The sequence below is a fragment of the Misgurnus anguillicaudatus genome, chromosome 13 (genome assembly GCF_027580225.2).
Source record: "Misgurnus anguillicaudatus chromosome 13, ASM2758022v2, whole genome shotgun sequence".
Lineage (NCBI taxonomy): Eukaryota > Metazoa > Chordata > Actinopteri > Cypriniformes > Cobitidae > Misgurnus > Misgurnus anguillicaudatus.
Genome location: NC_073349.2, coordinates 6,935,786 through 6,951,157, shown reverse-complemented (window position 1 = coordinate 6,951,157; position 15,372 = coordinate 6,935,786). Strand labels below are relative to the sequence as shown.

The 15,372-nt window shown below is 39.0% G+C and overlaps 1 protein-coding gene across 1 annotated transcript in view; it reads right to left on the bottom strand.

Moving 5' to 3' along the window:
* tulp1a (TUB like protein 1a) overlaps nt 1-12,417 on the bottom strand; it is a 30,452-nt gene extending 18,035 nt beyond the window's left edge. The window contains 4 exon segments of the mRNA XM_073874923.1: nt 3,044-3,148; nt 3,348-3,480; nt 11,573-11,606; nt 11,689-12,417. Coding sequence (XP_073731024.1) covers nt 3,044-3,148; nt 3,348-3,480; nt 11,573-11,606; nt 11,689-11,735 — 319 coding nt within the window. The 5' untranslated portion in view covers nt 11,736-12,417.
* Between the last annotated feature and the right edge of the window lie 2,955 nt (nt 12,418-15,372).

The following is a 15,372-nucleotide window of genomic DNA, read 5'->3' as shown; positions in this document are numbered from 1 at the left end:
GAATGAAATGCACAGTCAATATGAAATCAGAATTTACTCGCTCTTTGCACACGCTAACCTTGGTGTTTTTAGCAATATTTAAATAGTCTCTGGTGTCCCCAGAATGTGTCTGTAAAGTTTCATCTTAAAATACAACACAGATCTTTCATTATATGGTGTTGAACATGACCATTTGTGACTGCAATGAAAAATGTGCTGTTATATGTGTGTCTATTTAAATGCAAAGAGAGCTTCTGTTCCCCTCCCGTATGCAAAGTAGGGGGTAGAGTGCTTAAACACGTGCTTTGGACAACATCAAAAAATGTCTCTGGCAGAAGGTTGAACTATGCGCTTATAAGGCGGAGTCTGTGAGCGTTTATGGTAAGGGTGTAATCAATGTGACGTCACATTGATAGAGGATTCCCAACAGCCTGTTTTGTGTGATTTGAAGGAGATAACACAAAAAAAGATGCATTTGTATAATAACAAGATGTTTCTGAACACACACTGGCAACTCATTTTCTGCTAGAAACACATTTAAAAGTGCATTTTTTCGGTTAAAGGGCCTTCAATCTTTAATCAAAACATGCTCTGCTTCTGAAACAATTCACAAGCCCAAGGCTGAGTCCAAAAAAATAACTTGCGGTCTTTGCACTTGACAACTTGAATACTTACATGACGTATTTCCTGTATTTTGCCCAAGTGTTCTAATGGGCGTGAAGATCCCAAGCGTGCATGTAGAATTAATCACCCGATGGGACACAATTAGCAAGTGTTACAATGTCAATCCAGGTAATGGCAGCAATTTGCACCAAAACATATTCATTTTTTATTTAGGTTACTTCAAATATATATTTTTAAGGTTTTCTTTAAATAAAATGAACACATAAAGAAATTAACATTTATCTGAAACTTATCTGAAACTTTCAGACGCAGAATTCTTTGCACCTGTAAAAAACTCTTAATTTTGTGCATGTAGCTTTATTAAAGTTTATTGTTTAGTAGTCCTGGAATAAAGACACCATTAATGTTGTTTTAATGTTATAAAAGCAGTTACAGATGTTTTGAAAAACACAATGTTTGCACCAATTAAATGTGGAACACTTTCCTTTTACTACCAAAATATGTAAAATCCATTTATTAACTTACAACTTACAAGTTTCCACGACATCTCGCGAGTTTTGGCAAAAGTCTCATGATTTACATCCTGAACATGATGCATGACAGGATACGCTTAGCCTTGAATAACGCTTCGAAGTGTGTGTTTAGTGTGCACTGCACTTTGCCAGTTTTAAAGGAATAGTCTACTCATTTTCAATATTAAAATATGTTATTACCTTAACTAAGAATTGTTGATACATCCCTCTATCATCTGTGTGCGTGCACGTAAGCGCTGGAGCGCGCTGCAACACTTCGATAGCATTTAGCTTAGCCCCATTCATTCAATGGTACCATTTAGAGATAAAGTTAGAAGTGACCAAACACATCAACGTTTTTCCTTTTTAATACGAGTAGTTATACGAGCAAGTTTGGTGGTACAAAATAAAACGTAGCGCTTTTCTAAGCGGATATAAAGGGGAAACTATATTTTATGGCGTAATAGCACTTTTGGGAGTACTTCGACTCGCCTGAAAAGTCTGCTCCCCTTCTCACTCTCATAATGGGAGAGGGAGGGTGTTACTGCGCCGAGTCGAAGTATTCCCAAAACTGCTATTACGCCATAAAATATAGTTCCTCTTTTAAATCCGCTTAGAAAAGCGCTATGTTTTATTTTGTACCACCAAACTTGCTCGTATAACTACTCGTCTTAAATAGGAAAAACGTTGATGTGTTTGGTCGCTTCTAGCTTTCTCTGGATGGTGCCATTGAATGAATGGGGCTAAGCTAAATGATATCGAAGCGTCGCAGCGCGCTCCAGCGCTTACGTGCACGCACACAGATGATAGAGGGATGTATCAACAATTCTTAGTTAAGGTAATAATAACATATTTTAATATTGAAAATGAGTAGACTATTTCTTTAAGACATGGGACGGTCTTGGGCACTTACTCCCTATAAGTGGCCAAGACCGCAAGTGTAGTTATTTGGACGGAGCCCAAGACAAACACCCAGACTCTATTCTGCTATGTAACGCCCACTTTTTGATGCTCCAATTAATGTACAATGAAAATGAAGTCCCACCCAACATTTAGTTCCATGTTATATACTGTATCCTTTATGTGGCAGTTTCCCAAACAGGGCTTATAGTCCCGGACTAAAATGCATGTTTGAGCTGCTTCAATTTAAAAACACTTTGTCCTGACTAAATTTAACATATATTATTTTGTCTCAAGATGCACACCTAAAATTAATGTTTGAGATTTCTTCTAAGATATATCTTTAAATATGTCAGTGTCATTGTTGCACACAAGTAATGCTTTTTCTATGACTTTTTATAAAAGTGATGCAAATATTGCAATTTAACTAACCCTAACCTAACCCTGTCTGTGACACTGGGCCAATATTTTTTGTTTATTTGCACTGATAGGACCTTAACTCATTCCCCGCCATTGAAGAGTTATCTCATCAATTAAGAGAAAACATTTGCCTGAAAGAACGTGTTCCTGATGAGTTTTTATAGTAATCTGTAATATTCCATTATTCAGTAGATGGCCCTCTCACCCTATTTATAAAAAAACATATTTAAAGCAAAAAATTATTTATTAATTTTACACTCCGTTTATGTTTTGATAATCATTCTGATTCTGATCTCTAACAAAATTCCTTCACAAAAATGCAATTTGCTAAATATTTTTTATTTTTTAAGAAAAATACCCATTTTTATAAGTTTTTACAGTGAGAAAAAATAAAGATAAGATAAAACTTTTTTCCCCTCTGTTTGTTTGGAAGAAGAGGGTATGTTCTTTAATTTAATTTATTTGTATTTTTTTATATTTTTAGAAGACAATTTTCCCGGAAGGCATTTTGTGAAACTTGTAAAAATCACAAAAAATGCTGGTGGGCAACTTAAAAAAATAAGGCTGGCGGGAATGAGTTAACACCTACTGTAAAAATCAGATCTTACCCTTCTTCTTTTTAGAGCTACTTTTTGGCTTCTTTCTAGTGTTTTTTTCTTCTGCGTCGTCTTTGTTCCTCTCAGATTTCTTTTTCTTTGCTGTTGTGCTGTCTTCTAGGGGGCGAAAACAAACTGTGTATCATTGCACCACTGCAAAAATATCTGTCAATTAAAGCAGTGCCTGGAGCAAAATCTTTTTACAGTTTACATTGCTAATACAAGTATGGAATCATTTCTTTATTTCCCTAATAGTCTGAATACAGCATGATTGACAGCCATTCTCAGTATGGTTGTATGTCTGTGTGAGACTAACTTTTGGAGCGTGTAATCTCCTCTTCGCCTGACAGCTTTTTAGTTTTTTTAGTTTTGCTTGTTTTTGGTTTTGCATCGGATCCACTGTCCTTTCCAGAATCCACCTCTGGCTTCTTTTTTGGCTTCTGCACGAGCTGTTGATAAGAACGGTGAATTGCATTTACATGGTGTGTTGGGGCACACTCATATTAGAGCTAACCCAACCGAACCGTGCCCAAACACGTGTCCCCCCTCCCTACTCCCCCAGAAGCAAACACTCACACTGTATTTGACCAATCCGAGCCTGGGCACGCTTTCGTCATTAGGATGCGATTGCTTAAAGGAATAGTCTACTCATTTTCAATATTAAAATATGTTATTACCTTAACTAAGAATTGTTGATACATCCCTCTATCACCTGTGCGCGCGCACGCAAGCGCCGGAGCGCGCCGCGACGCCTCGACAGCACCCAGCTCAGCCCCATTCATTCAACGCCACCATTCAGAGACAAAGCAGAAGTGACCAAACACATCAACGTTTTTCCTATTTAAGACGAGTAGTTATACGAGCAAGTTTGGTGGTACAAAATAAAACGTAGTGCTTTTCTAAGACGATTTTAAAGAGGAACTATATTTGATGGCGTAATAGCACTTTTGGGAGTACTTCGACTCGGCGCAGTAACACCCTCCCTCTCCCATTATAAGAGGTAGAAGGGGAGCGGACTTTTCAGGCAAGTCGAAGCACTCCCAAAAGTGCTATTACGCCATAAAATGTAGCTCCTCTTTTAAATCCGCTTAGAAAAGTGCTACGTTTTATTTTGTACCACCAAACTTGCTCGTATAACTACTAGTAGTGTTAAGTCGTGTTTTTTTATGCGTCGTTTAGGGGCACAATGTCACCCTGCCCTCTTACATGCCACATTGCTTAGTTTATCTGTTGGTGCGCAGCTTAGACATTCACGTAACCCTGCTCAGGTTTTTACGAAGACAGATGAATGTGAGTGGTGGCAAAACTGACGTCTTTCGTTTTGAACCGCCTTCTGGAGCGATTTGAAATCACACTGTGCAATCTGCATTGACCCCAAGTGAACCCCCCTCGAGCCCATCTCTGCAAGCCAACCAGGACGCGATTAACCAAGTGATCAAACTAGTCAAACGAACCAGGCTTTCGGGGGTCAAACACACTCGGGCGCAGTTTGGTTGGGATAATGTGAGCGTACCCTAATTAGTATTCTTAACATTTCGCACAAAGTCATGTTACTATATAAGAAAAGTTTGGACTTACCAGTTGCCACACATCAATGAAGGCAAACAAAACATTTTAGAATGCATTAGACAGTTTTGTGTGTTAAAGGCACACCATGGAACTTTTTGGCCACTAGGGGGTGCTAGACATGTATTTTTCACGGCTAGCGCCCCTAGAGGCCACAAGCGCCGCAGCACTGTCGCAAAGGAAAGGAACTGGCCAACCTTAAAACTAAACTAAAAACTAAACATTTAAAACGCTAAACGATCAACATTTTGAGACAACAGGGAGAAACGCAGTCATGTTACAACTTTCTGATGAGGAACTTGTCGTGGCAGAAGCCATTTCTCAATCTGAAGGTTGCAGCCTCCGGATGTCGTATTTTTAAGCTGCATACATCATCAAGACTGTCTTATTTCAGAATATTAACAATTATAAAGTTGACTATTGTACTTAGTTAATCGTAAATTGTTGCAGTATGCTTATGACTTGCGAATGTAATGCTCAGTTTAGCTTAATAAACCAGGCTTGATGACGTATGCAACCTGCATATTTGACCTCCGGAGGCTGCAGCCTTCCAATTGAGAAACGACCAGACGTATTTCCATGCCTTTTTCCAAACAAATATTGTTGCATCCTCTCTCTCTCCCTCGCCACCAGGATTTTCCGCAATGGCGCTCGTTTTTCCTATCTTTTGTGTGAAAATTGTCGCTCTAAATCCAATAAACCGATGTGTTTAGGCAAAGAGTTTAGGTCTGCCGCTTTGTAATACGTCACGCAATGACAGCGGAATGCAGCAAATGAGGAAGAGAGAAGAGAGAAACGCTCGGATCTGATGGTGAATGAATAGGGTTTGGTTTTACACTGTGTGAGTTTGAGCAAGTTTGAGTGCTATAGCATCCTGGATTGTAATGTAAATACCATAGACAGTAAAAGAAATGTAAATACGTGAACACAGCATCTGAATACAGGGAACTATATGCAAGATAATTGCTGTTATTTATAAAGAAGATCGCATTTATGTATGAATCAAGATCGTGAGTTTATATTAAAAAATTGCCTTAAAGGGGAATTGTACCCGGGTCGCCCGTGTCATAGGTCCGTGACACTAACACAGTGCCACAGAGTCATATAAAAGATGTTGCTCTCTACACTCCTTAAGTAACCTCCAGCAAAATTCACGTTAAAAAAATTGTGTGGAGGAAGTGACGTATGCAGTAAAGCAGTCGAATTTTGTAGGGTTTTTTTTGTGCTCTGGTTACTACCAGAAATCCTAAGTTTTAAAGTACGAGTAAAAGTGATACAGACCCCGTCAGGCTATGGTAGAGATGTCATTCAACCTATTTAAAGTCGATGTACTATCACAAGGGTCTTGAAAATGTATTATGAAGGTTGAAAAATTAAATGGTGTCGCTTTAACTAAACAAGTTTAACAGTGGACAATGGCCTGAAAAAGTCTTAAAGCATAATGTTTCAGAGAAATTTGAGAAATTAAACTAAGTTTTGGGAGGAGCATTAACCATGATTTAGCATGATCAACTGCTATGACCTGCGTACCAGAATTTGTTTACAACTAGCGCATGCTGGTGACGTTGTGCTAATGTGTGTCCCAGCCCTCGAAGCCTCTGATTCAATAGGTGTGATACATCGTACAGTCTACATGCTTGGCATACCCAAGTTTAAATGTGCTAAGGTAATTATCTTATAGGAGTGCAAAAATCCTGCAGAGTATCCCGGCCTTAACCGTACAAAAAATTTCCAGTAAGATGTGCTGAGGCAAGTTGGAGCTAAACTCTGCAGGACACCGGCCCTCCAGTTTGGGCACTACTGCTCTAGAGTTTACAAATCAAGAGCTTTGATCTTCAAAGGGAGTCACAGGGATGACCACTTCTAAGTGGAATTTGCACATATACGCTCTTAAAAATAAAGGTGCTTCATAGAAGAACCACGACTGGGGGCTAGGTGTCTTGCAACACAACGGTCACTGGTATGATTCTCAGAAAACGACTGAGGTATTCTTGAGCCATGCACCTTATCCCCAGTTGCTCCCCGGGCGCTGCAGTAATAGCTGCCCAGTGCTCAATGTTTGTGTGTGTTCATGACGTGCAACGCATGTGTTAAAGGGATAGTTCACTTTAAAATGAAAATTCTGTCATTGCATGAATGATGAACACAAAAGAAGATATTTTGATAAATGATGGTAAACACTGATTGTAACCAGAGGTGTATAATACTTAAGTATTTTAGTTACATTTTCCAAGCATCTATGCTTTATCAGAGTGTTTGTCTTGGGAAAAAATTTACTTTTCTTTACTAAAAAATGTTCACTACATTCTAAAGCATAAAATCATACTGTGTATTCATTATATATTGCATATTAAAATTGATTTAATGCCTAATTACATAAAAATGTTGTACTTTTACTTTCTTGAGTAAAAGTACGAAAACATTTTTTACTTAAGTAAAAGTACAAAAAATTACTAGATGTTTAATATACTTAAATATTAAATATAAACCAAAAACTTGAAATTATGAAATGTAGTGGAGTAAAAAATATGATAATATGTTTTGGAATGTTTGTTTTCCAAAGAAAAACACTAATAAAATACGAATAATTAAAAATTTACTTTTATGTAGAAAGTAAAAATACTTAAGTACTATACAACTCTGATTGTAACCATTGAATTCCATAGCAGGAAAATAAATATTATGTAAGTAGTGTGATAAATGATGAAAAAGATGTTTTAGCGTACTAGAAGGCACTCAGTCGTAACCATAGCCTAGAGGTTAGAGAGTCGGGCTTGTAACCCGAAAGTTGCCAGTTTGAGTTTCAAAGCCGGCATTTTGTGACTGTGGTGCCCTTGAGCAAGGCACCTTAACATTAATTGCTGCAGGCGCTGGAATAGCTGCCCACTGCTTCGGGTGTGTTCATGACTTGCAATGCATTTAAAGCATTCAACAGACCCATGGTATAAATGGTATTATACTACGGGGGTGTTAAATGCTTATTCTGATTGGTTGAGAAATGTTCCATGGGTGTTGATTACTTTTCAATAACTGCACACCTAACATTTAAAATGTCTTAAAAATAGGCACAAGAGCAATGTTTTTGGTAACCGTAGTATAAGCGGAATAATTGACTCCGGTCCTTTGAATTACTCGAAAATAATGCACATCCACGGTGTAACGTCACTCCGCTTTGCGTCATGCCGCATTACCACCTTGGGTGTGCATTATTTTATTATAATTCAACGGCCCTTCATCAATTATTCCTTACTTATTACATGGCTCTCTAAAATGCTAGATTCTGAATGGCCAGTCGCGACATTCCAAGGTTCGTTCTTTTGCTGCAAATCATTTTGACAGGTCCAGTTTAATATTACACAAAATTTAATATAAATAGCTCTTTTAATAACATATGTGGCATTCTATTTACAAATAACTAAACCAAATAGTGTGTTTGTGAAGTTTGAACGTCTCGTCTTATCTTAAAGAGCTACACAGATCCAAAATGGAAACTGACCTGTATTGCAGTGTGTCATTTAGCTTTCCATCAATGTAAACAATGTGCAAAGTAGTTAAACCAAAAAGTGCACGATTAATAAAGTTATTGGCTTCTAAAGTAGGGAGTCGACTCTGAATCGCTGAAACGATTCGTCATATCTATTGAATCTCCTGCCTGACTTTTTCCACGTCACACGAGATACTAATCTCTGCCTACAGCCTTGCCCGCGGGAGAAACGAAAACTATGACCTGCCCACAACTAGTTAGTGTGTAAACATCATATCACGCTGTGTTTTCAGTTTGTGTTGTTTTCACTACCACAGGATGAAGATAAATGAAGAATCAGTGGTTAAAATTACTTTTTCAAGAAAGGATATACTAAACGTTTGACTGTGAAGAATCAGTGGTTAAAATTTATTTTTAACGAAGGGATAAGTAGACGTTTGGCAATGAAAGATGGTTCAGTACCCACTTTATTTGGAACAACATGTGTCTCCTAACCTCAACCTGTAAGTATGAATATAGCTACATTCTTGCTTAAATGAGTTTAAAATGTTAGTTTCTATCATAGTTTTTATTGCTTGGATTAATGATGAATGAAGTCGTTGTTTAAACTCTTAATTTACTGTCAGAGATTCACGTTAACAAGCGGCTAACGCATGCTCACTTACGGTTTTGCTATGACCCGGTTAGCCTACATAAATGCTTAAATGAGTGTAAAATGTTAGTGTTGTGATTATAATCCAGGAAAGACAGGATGCGGAGCCAAATGCAGTGAGGTTTTATTAAAATAGCAACAAACAAGCAAAAACAGATAAGGAAATCTAACAAGGAACCAAGAACACGAAACACTATAACATCAAGTAACGATCGACATCAGACACTGGAAACACTAGGCTTAAATACACAGAGTAATCAGGGAAAACAAGACACACCTGGGGAACAATCATCACACGGACCAATGAACAAAAGAACTACAAAGAACTACAGACATGGATGACACAGACATGACTTCAAAATAAGAGTACAAGACAGGGTACACAGACAGAGTTCATTACATAGCCCCCCCCCCCTAAGAGCGACTTCCAGACGCTCCCAGAGAGTCCACAATAAAGTCCAGGTGGGCGAGGAATGGAGGTGGAACCGGGGGGAGGGACGGTGGGCTCGGACCATGAAAGTTCATAGGCAAGAGCCCAGGCGGAGCCGCGGGCGGAGGCTGGAGCCAGGGCGAAGCCGCGGGCGGAGGCTGGAGCCAGGGCGGAGCCGCTGGCGGAGGCTGGAGCCAGGGCGGAGCCGCGGGCGGAGGCTGGAGCCAGGGCGGAGCCGCGGGCGGAGGCTGGAGCCAGGGCGGAGCCGCGGGCGGAGGCTGGAGCCAGGGCGGAGCCGCGGGCGGAGCAGGAAGCCAGGGCGGAGCCGCCGGCAGAGCAGGAACCCAGGGCGGAGCCGCCGGCAGAGCAGGAACCCAGGGCGGAGCCGCCGGCAGAGCAGGAACCCAGGGCGGAGCCGCCGGCAGAGCAGGAACCCAGGGCGGAGCCGCCGGCAGAGCAGGAACCCAGGGCGGAGCCGCCGGCAGAGCAGGAACCCATGGTGGTGCTGGGGAAGCTTGGGACCAATATGGCTCAGAAGACTCACTCGGCTCAGAAGACTCACCCGGGACAACAGTCCTTTGTGAAGGAGCAGCAGACATTACTTCCAACAATTCAGGGACAACCTGCGCACGCCTCCGACCATGCCCGTCCACATAACGGGTGAACCCCCAGAAGTCTAAAGACTCGAGCCTGGCCATTTTCCAGCGTGGTATGGGTTCGTCCAGACAGTCATTAAAAATGTAGTTTAGCTCCATGTCACGAAGACCCAAACCAGACGCCAATGTCCAAAAGACTTGAGCAAAACAACTCACAGTCTGCCCCCGCTGATGGAGGGCAGTAAGGTCCGCTAGTCTGTCCCACCACTCCTCCTCCGTGGAGGGAGGACAAACCTGAACACCGCCACAACGAAGCATACTGGAATCCCTGAGACGCACACGGGAACAAGGAGTACTGCTGGATCCCATCTTGGTCGATCGTTCTGTTGTGATTATAATCCAGGAAAGACAGGATGCGGATCCAAATACAGTGAGGTTTTATTAAAATAGCAACAAACAAGCAAAAACAGATAAGGAAATCTAACAAGGAACCAAGAACACAAAACACTATAACATCAAGTAACGATCGACATCAGACACTGGAAACACTAGGCTTAAATACACAGAGTAATCAGGGAAAACAAGACACACCTGGGGAACAATCATCACACGGACCAATGAACAAAAGAACTACAAAGAACTACAGACATGGATGACACAGACATGACTTCAAAATAAGAGTACAAGACAGGGTACACAGACAGAGTTCATTACAGTTAGTTTCTGTTGTCGTTTTTATTGCTTGGATTAATGATGAATGATGTGTATTGATGTCGATAATGTCTTCTCAGTAAATCATGTCAGCACTGGGTCAATACATGTTGCACTATTGTTGGTCTGTGCCACTGATCTGTGGTCTGTGCGGAGACTCTGTTAGTTGACCAATCAGAGCAAAGTAGGCTACTGAAAGGTGGGGTTTAGGAAGACTGAGTCGTGGAATGGCTTCACACTAATCGTTTGGGGATCTCAATTTATATTTTGAGGAAAATTACAGTGTTTTTTGACCTTGCATGCATTTAAACCTGGTGTAAAAGTCCTGGTGGACTTATAAACAGTGATGCTTAAAATTGTCATCTTACTGGCTCTTTAAAACCGAAAGTAAACAAATATTTAAGTTCCTTACCTTACTTATGAGGTAAATAGCCATATAATAAGCAGGATAATGTACAGGCAACCTGTTGCCGTTACATTATCCCTTACATAATGCTCCTCACAACCAGAAGACCATTATGTTATTCAGAAGACAACTGACAAAAGTATTATATGTGCTAACCAACCTAACATTAACGTTATGAGTACTAAGGCCTGGAAAATGTCGTACCCACCTAACTAACACACTATATTTAGCTATGAAGTGCTTTGGTATAAAAGCACTAAACATCTTTTACACAGAATCGGTTTCATACCGTAACTTCCTGAAACAATCATGATATCACATTTCAGACATGCTATAGAAGCTCATCCCAGCTATAAAGCACATATCAATACATCCCCATACCTTCTCTGCAGACATATTTACTGAGATGATCTCAGATCAGCCAAAAAGGTAAAGATCCATGTAAGAGAGTGTTCATATGAGCGTGTGTCAAGGGTGATTATAAAAGCTAGTTCAGTCTGGAGAAGTTGATAATAGGATTCAAGATAAAGTCCATCTGCCTCAGAAGCAACCAAAACAACACAAAGAGGAACGTACCATCTACTGTACTAACACAACAATACTACAAAATGAAATAGCCATTTACATATCTAGCATAAACATGATGTACAACATTATGCACTTACATAAAATAATATGTACAGATACATAACTCACCTGTATCGACCTTTCAAAGTAATCATTATGAAGGCTAAGAAATGAATAAATAATTAATGTTTTAATTAACAAAGCAGACAATAGATTGACGATGTTATGTATAAGGAAGTACTTACACATCTGCTGTCCAAACCTCCTGTAAGATCTCTTTCTGCAGAGGCATTGCCCAAAGTCACTGATGATAGGTCACCAAAACCTCCAAACTCCTCACAAAGTTTTCGAATGTCAATCAATGAGCTGGTTCAAAATAATTTATGTTTTGGCAAATTTCCCTGGATGAGAAAATACACCATCAAACTAATGAAGCAAATTTCTTAACCAAGCATAGATTATAAAGTATGAAGATCAACATGACTCTATAATGTAACTGCACTCTATAATGCTACCATTGCCTTATCCACAGGGATGTCTTTAACCAGGGCATGGGTTTTACTGGGGGTCTTAACAGACCAATACGATGAGAGTGCAGTTTCCCATAATGCATTTGGCTTTAGCATGCCATCTGCCAATGGGAACAAACCATCCACCTAAAAACCAGTCACTGCAGTATAACCCTGTAAGATTAAATAGGATTGTCATCAGAATTAGATTGGGAGCACGTGTTTGCAAGAAAAAATCAGCCGCCAACATACATCCCACTTAAGTATAATTATTAAAGGAAAACAACACAGTTTTTCAATATTTTACTATGTTCTTACCTCAACTTAGACGAAATAATACACACCTATCTTTTTTCAATGCGTGCACTTAATCTTTGTACAGCGCGTCCTAAATGTGTTAGCATTTAGCCTAGCCCCATTCATTCCTTAGGATCCAAACAGGGATGAATTTAGAAGCCACCAAACACTACCATGTTTTCCCTATTTAAAGACTGTTACATGAGTAGTTACACGAGTACGTATGGCGGCACAAAATAAAACATGGCAAATACAAAAAATACAATATACAAAAAAATCTGACATACAATAAAATTCTCATTTTTTATCTTTTTTTATTTGTATCGCTTAAAAAATCGCCACGTTTTATTTTGTGCCACTCGTGTAACTACTCATGTAGTCTTTAAATAGGGAAAACATGGAAGTGTTTGGTGGCTTCTAAATTCATCCCTGTTTGGTTCCTAAGGAATGAATGGGGCTAGGCTAAATGCTAACACATTCACTATGCTCTGTACAAGCATTATTTTTTTAAAGCAGTTTACATTTATTTGTAATAAATAAAAATGCAATATAGTATAATTTTTAATACATAAAATTGTCAAAAAACTGAGGTTTGTGCTGGTTTGCTGCATACTTGTGTCACAAATGAATAAATTACAGTTACTGCATTATTATTACTGTTAAAAGGTTTTGAAATATGAAAACTACATTCTTAGACCTTTCCAACAATATATAGTTTGTTGTGATAGATTAACATTTACATAAAAAATATTGAAATAAACGTAGGTGTACCGCTCACGGGACAGCGCCAATTAACAGGTTAAGTCCATTTAAATTATAAAAATAATATTTAAAATAAAAATAATATAAAAATAATTTTCATTTTCTAAATTGGCATCTACATTTACTCTACATTATAAATTTGGCTACACAATATTGAAAAATAATGCGATGTGCAATAACTTCCTAAAGGATTTGATATCTGATGTGCAATACAAAAATGGTTTAAGTTTGTAGAATCAATTTGAATAATATTAATAAAATATATTTAAAAGCATTATACATGTTGGTTGGGAAAAGTAACCATTACTCTCTGTGTCTCACCATTCACCCAGTTTCTGCTATCTGCATCGACCTATAACTGTATGCATATCTTTTTGAAGTATTAAAATCATCCAGTTATTTCAATCCTTTGCAATATGTTTATTTTTATTATGCACATTCACGATATTCTCGTTTCGATAGATCTTGCACCCCTTACATTACATCTATCCATTGACCAGATGCTTTAATCCAAAATGACAAAAGACAAATAGCATTTGACATTTTGGCAGCCACAAATTTTTATGAACTCAGAAATAATAAATTATCTGTCGGATCAAGTATTTATGTAGATACACCTTTATGGCTATACTAGGGCTAGTTATTATATATTCTTATGGCATGAAACTACAAAACAAGCTTTTGTCTCATTCGACTTAAAGTTGACAACTACAGATGCTGTTTTAGAGTTGTTGTTGTTTTTGCTTTTGCAGTGAGAAAGTTAGAGGAAGAAAGTGAAAGTGTTTTATAGTTCAGGATTTTGTTAAAAATCACATTTCAGTTGTACTTGTAGTTACCAATATGTGCCAGCAGAGGGAGAGGTAAAGCAGCCTATGTTGTGGTGCCAAGAAGTCAGTTCTTCTAAGCTGTTTGCTTGTATGTTAAAAGACAACACAATCTTAAAATATCAATTGCCAGTATAAAACATTATGAAATGCACCTGATTGTAGGCTGTTTAATATAATAAATTTTCTTAAATGAGTATGCTTTTGCTTTTCAGTAAGCTTATGTTAGACTGAATGCCTCTTGTTTATCGGTTGCACACTGGGGTCCATTTCCTGTCCTTAAATCCATTAAAGAACGTGGCCCTTCCAAACTAGCTTTAATTATGAGCCTAAAGTAAAGGCATTGAGTGCAGCTGCCTGGCATACATGCCCTCCTAACCCAAGGGGTCTCTGTGCCCCTCTCCGCTGTGTGATTATGGCAGTCTAGACTAATGGATCTCCTGGCTGGCCTGCACTCACTGACAGCCTTTCCCACAACTGGCATCACGCCTGAGAGAGGCTAGTGAATTGACCCACTGTGGTGAAGCTCCTCAGGCCTTAAAGGGACAGTGTCCCACTACAACGTGCCACTGAGCAATTCAGAAAGCAAACTTTGCTTAGCTTTAGCTCTTAATAGAATTAAATGTATTTAGGGTTTATGTGTGATGAATAAAACATACACTATTTGAGAACAAACCTGTTGCTCAGATGTTACACATTCATAGCTGAGGATACTTATATTTACATATCAATGTTTTCTAGGGTGTTTCTCCCTGTGATAAATTGTAATGGCAATATTGTTGCGATATACAAAATGTAGAGCTAGAAATTAACAGAAAGTGGACAATATAGATCATATTATTGGTTAAAGGAATAGTCTACTGATTTTCAATATTAAAACATGTTATTACCTTAACTAAGAATTGTTGATACATCCCTCTATCATCTGTGTGCATGCACGTAAGCGCTGGAGCGCACTGCGACACTTCGATAGCATTTAGCTTAGCCTCATTCATTCAGGTACCATTCAGAGATAAAGTTAGAAGTGACCAAACACATCAACGTTTTTCCCTTTTTAAGACGAGTAGTTATACGAGCAAGTTTGGTGGTACAAAATAAAACGTAGCGCTTTTCTAAGCGGATTTAAAAGAGGAACTATATTTTATGGCGTAATAGCACTTATGGGAGTACTTCGACTCGGCGCAGTAACACCCTCCCTCTCCCATTATGAGAGTGAGAAGGGGAGCAGACTTTTCAGGCGAGTCGAAGTACTCCCAAACGTGCTATTACGCCATAAAATATAGTTCCTCTTTTAAATCCGCTTAGAAAAGCGCTACGTTTTATTTTGTACCACCAAACTTGCTCGTATAACTACTCGTCTTAAATAGGAAAAACGTTGATGTGTTTGGTCACTTCTAACTTTATCTCTAAATGGTACCATTGAATGAATGGGGCTAAGCTAAATGCTATCGAAGCGTCGCAGCGCGCTCCAGCGCTTACGTGCACGCACACAGATGATAGAGGGATGTATCAACAATTCTTAGTTAAGGTAATAACA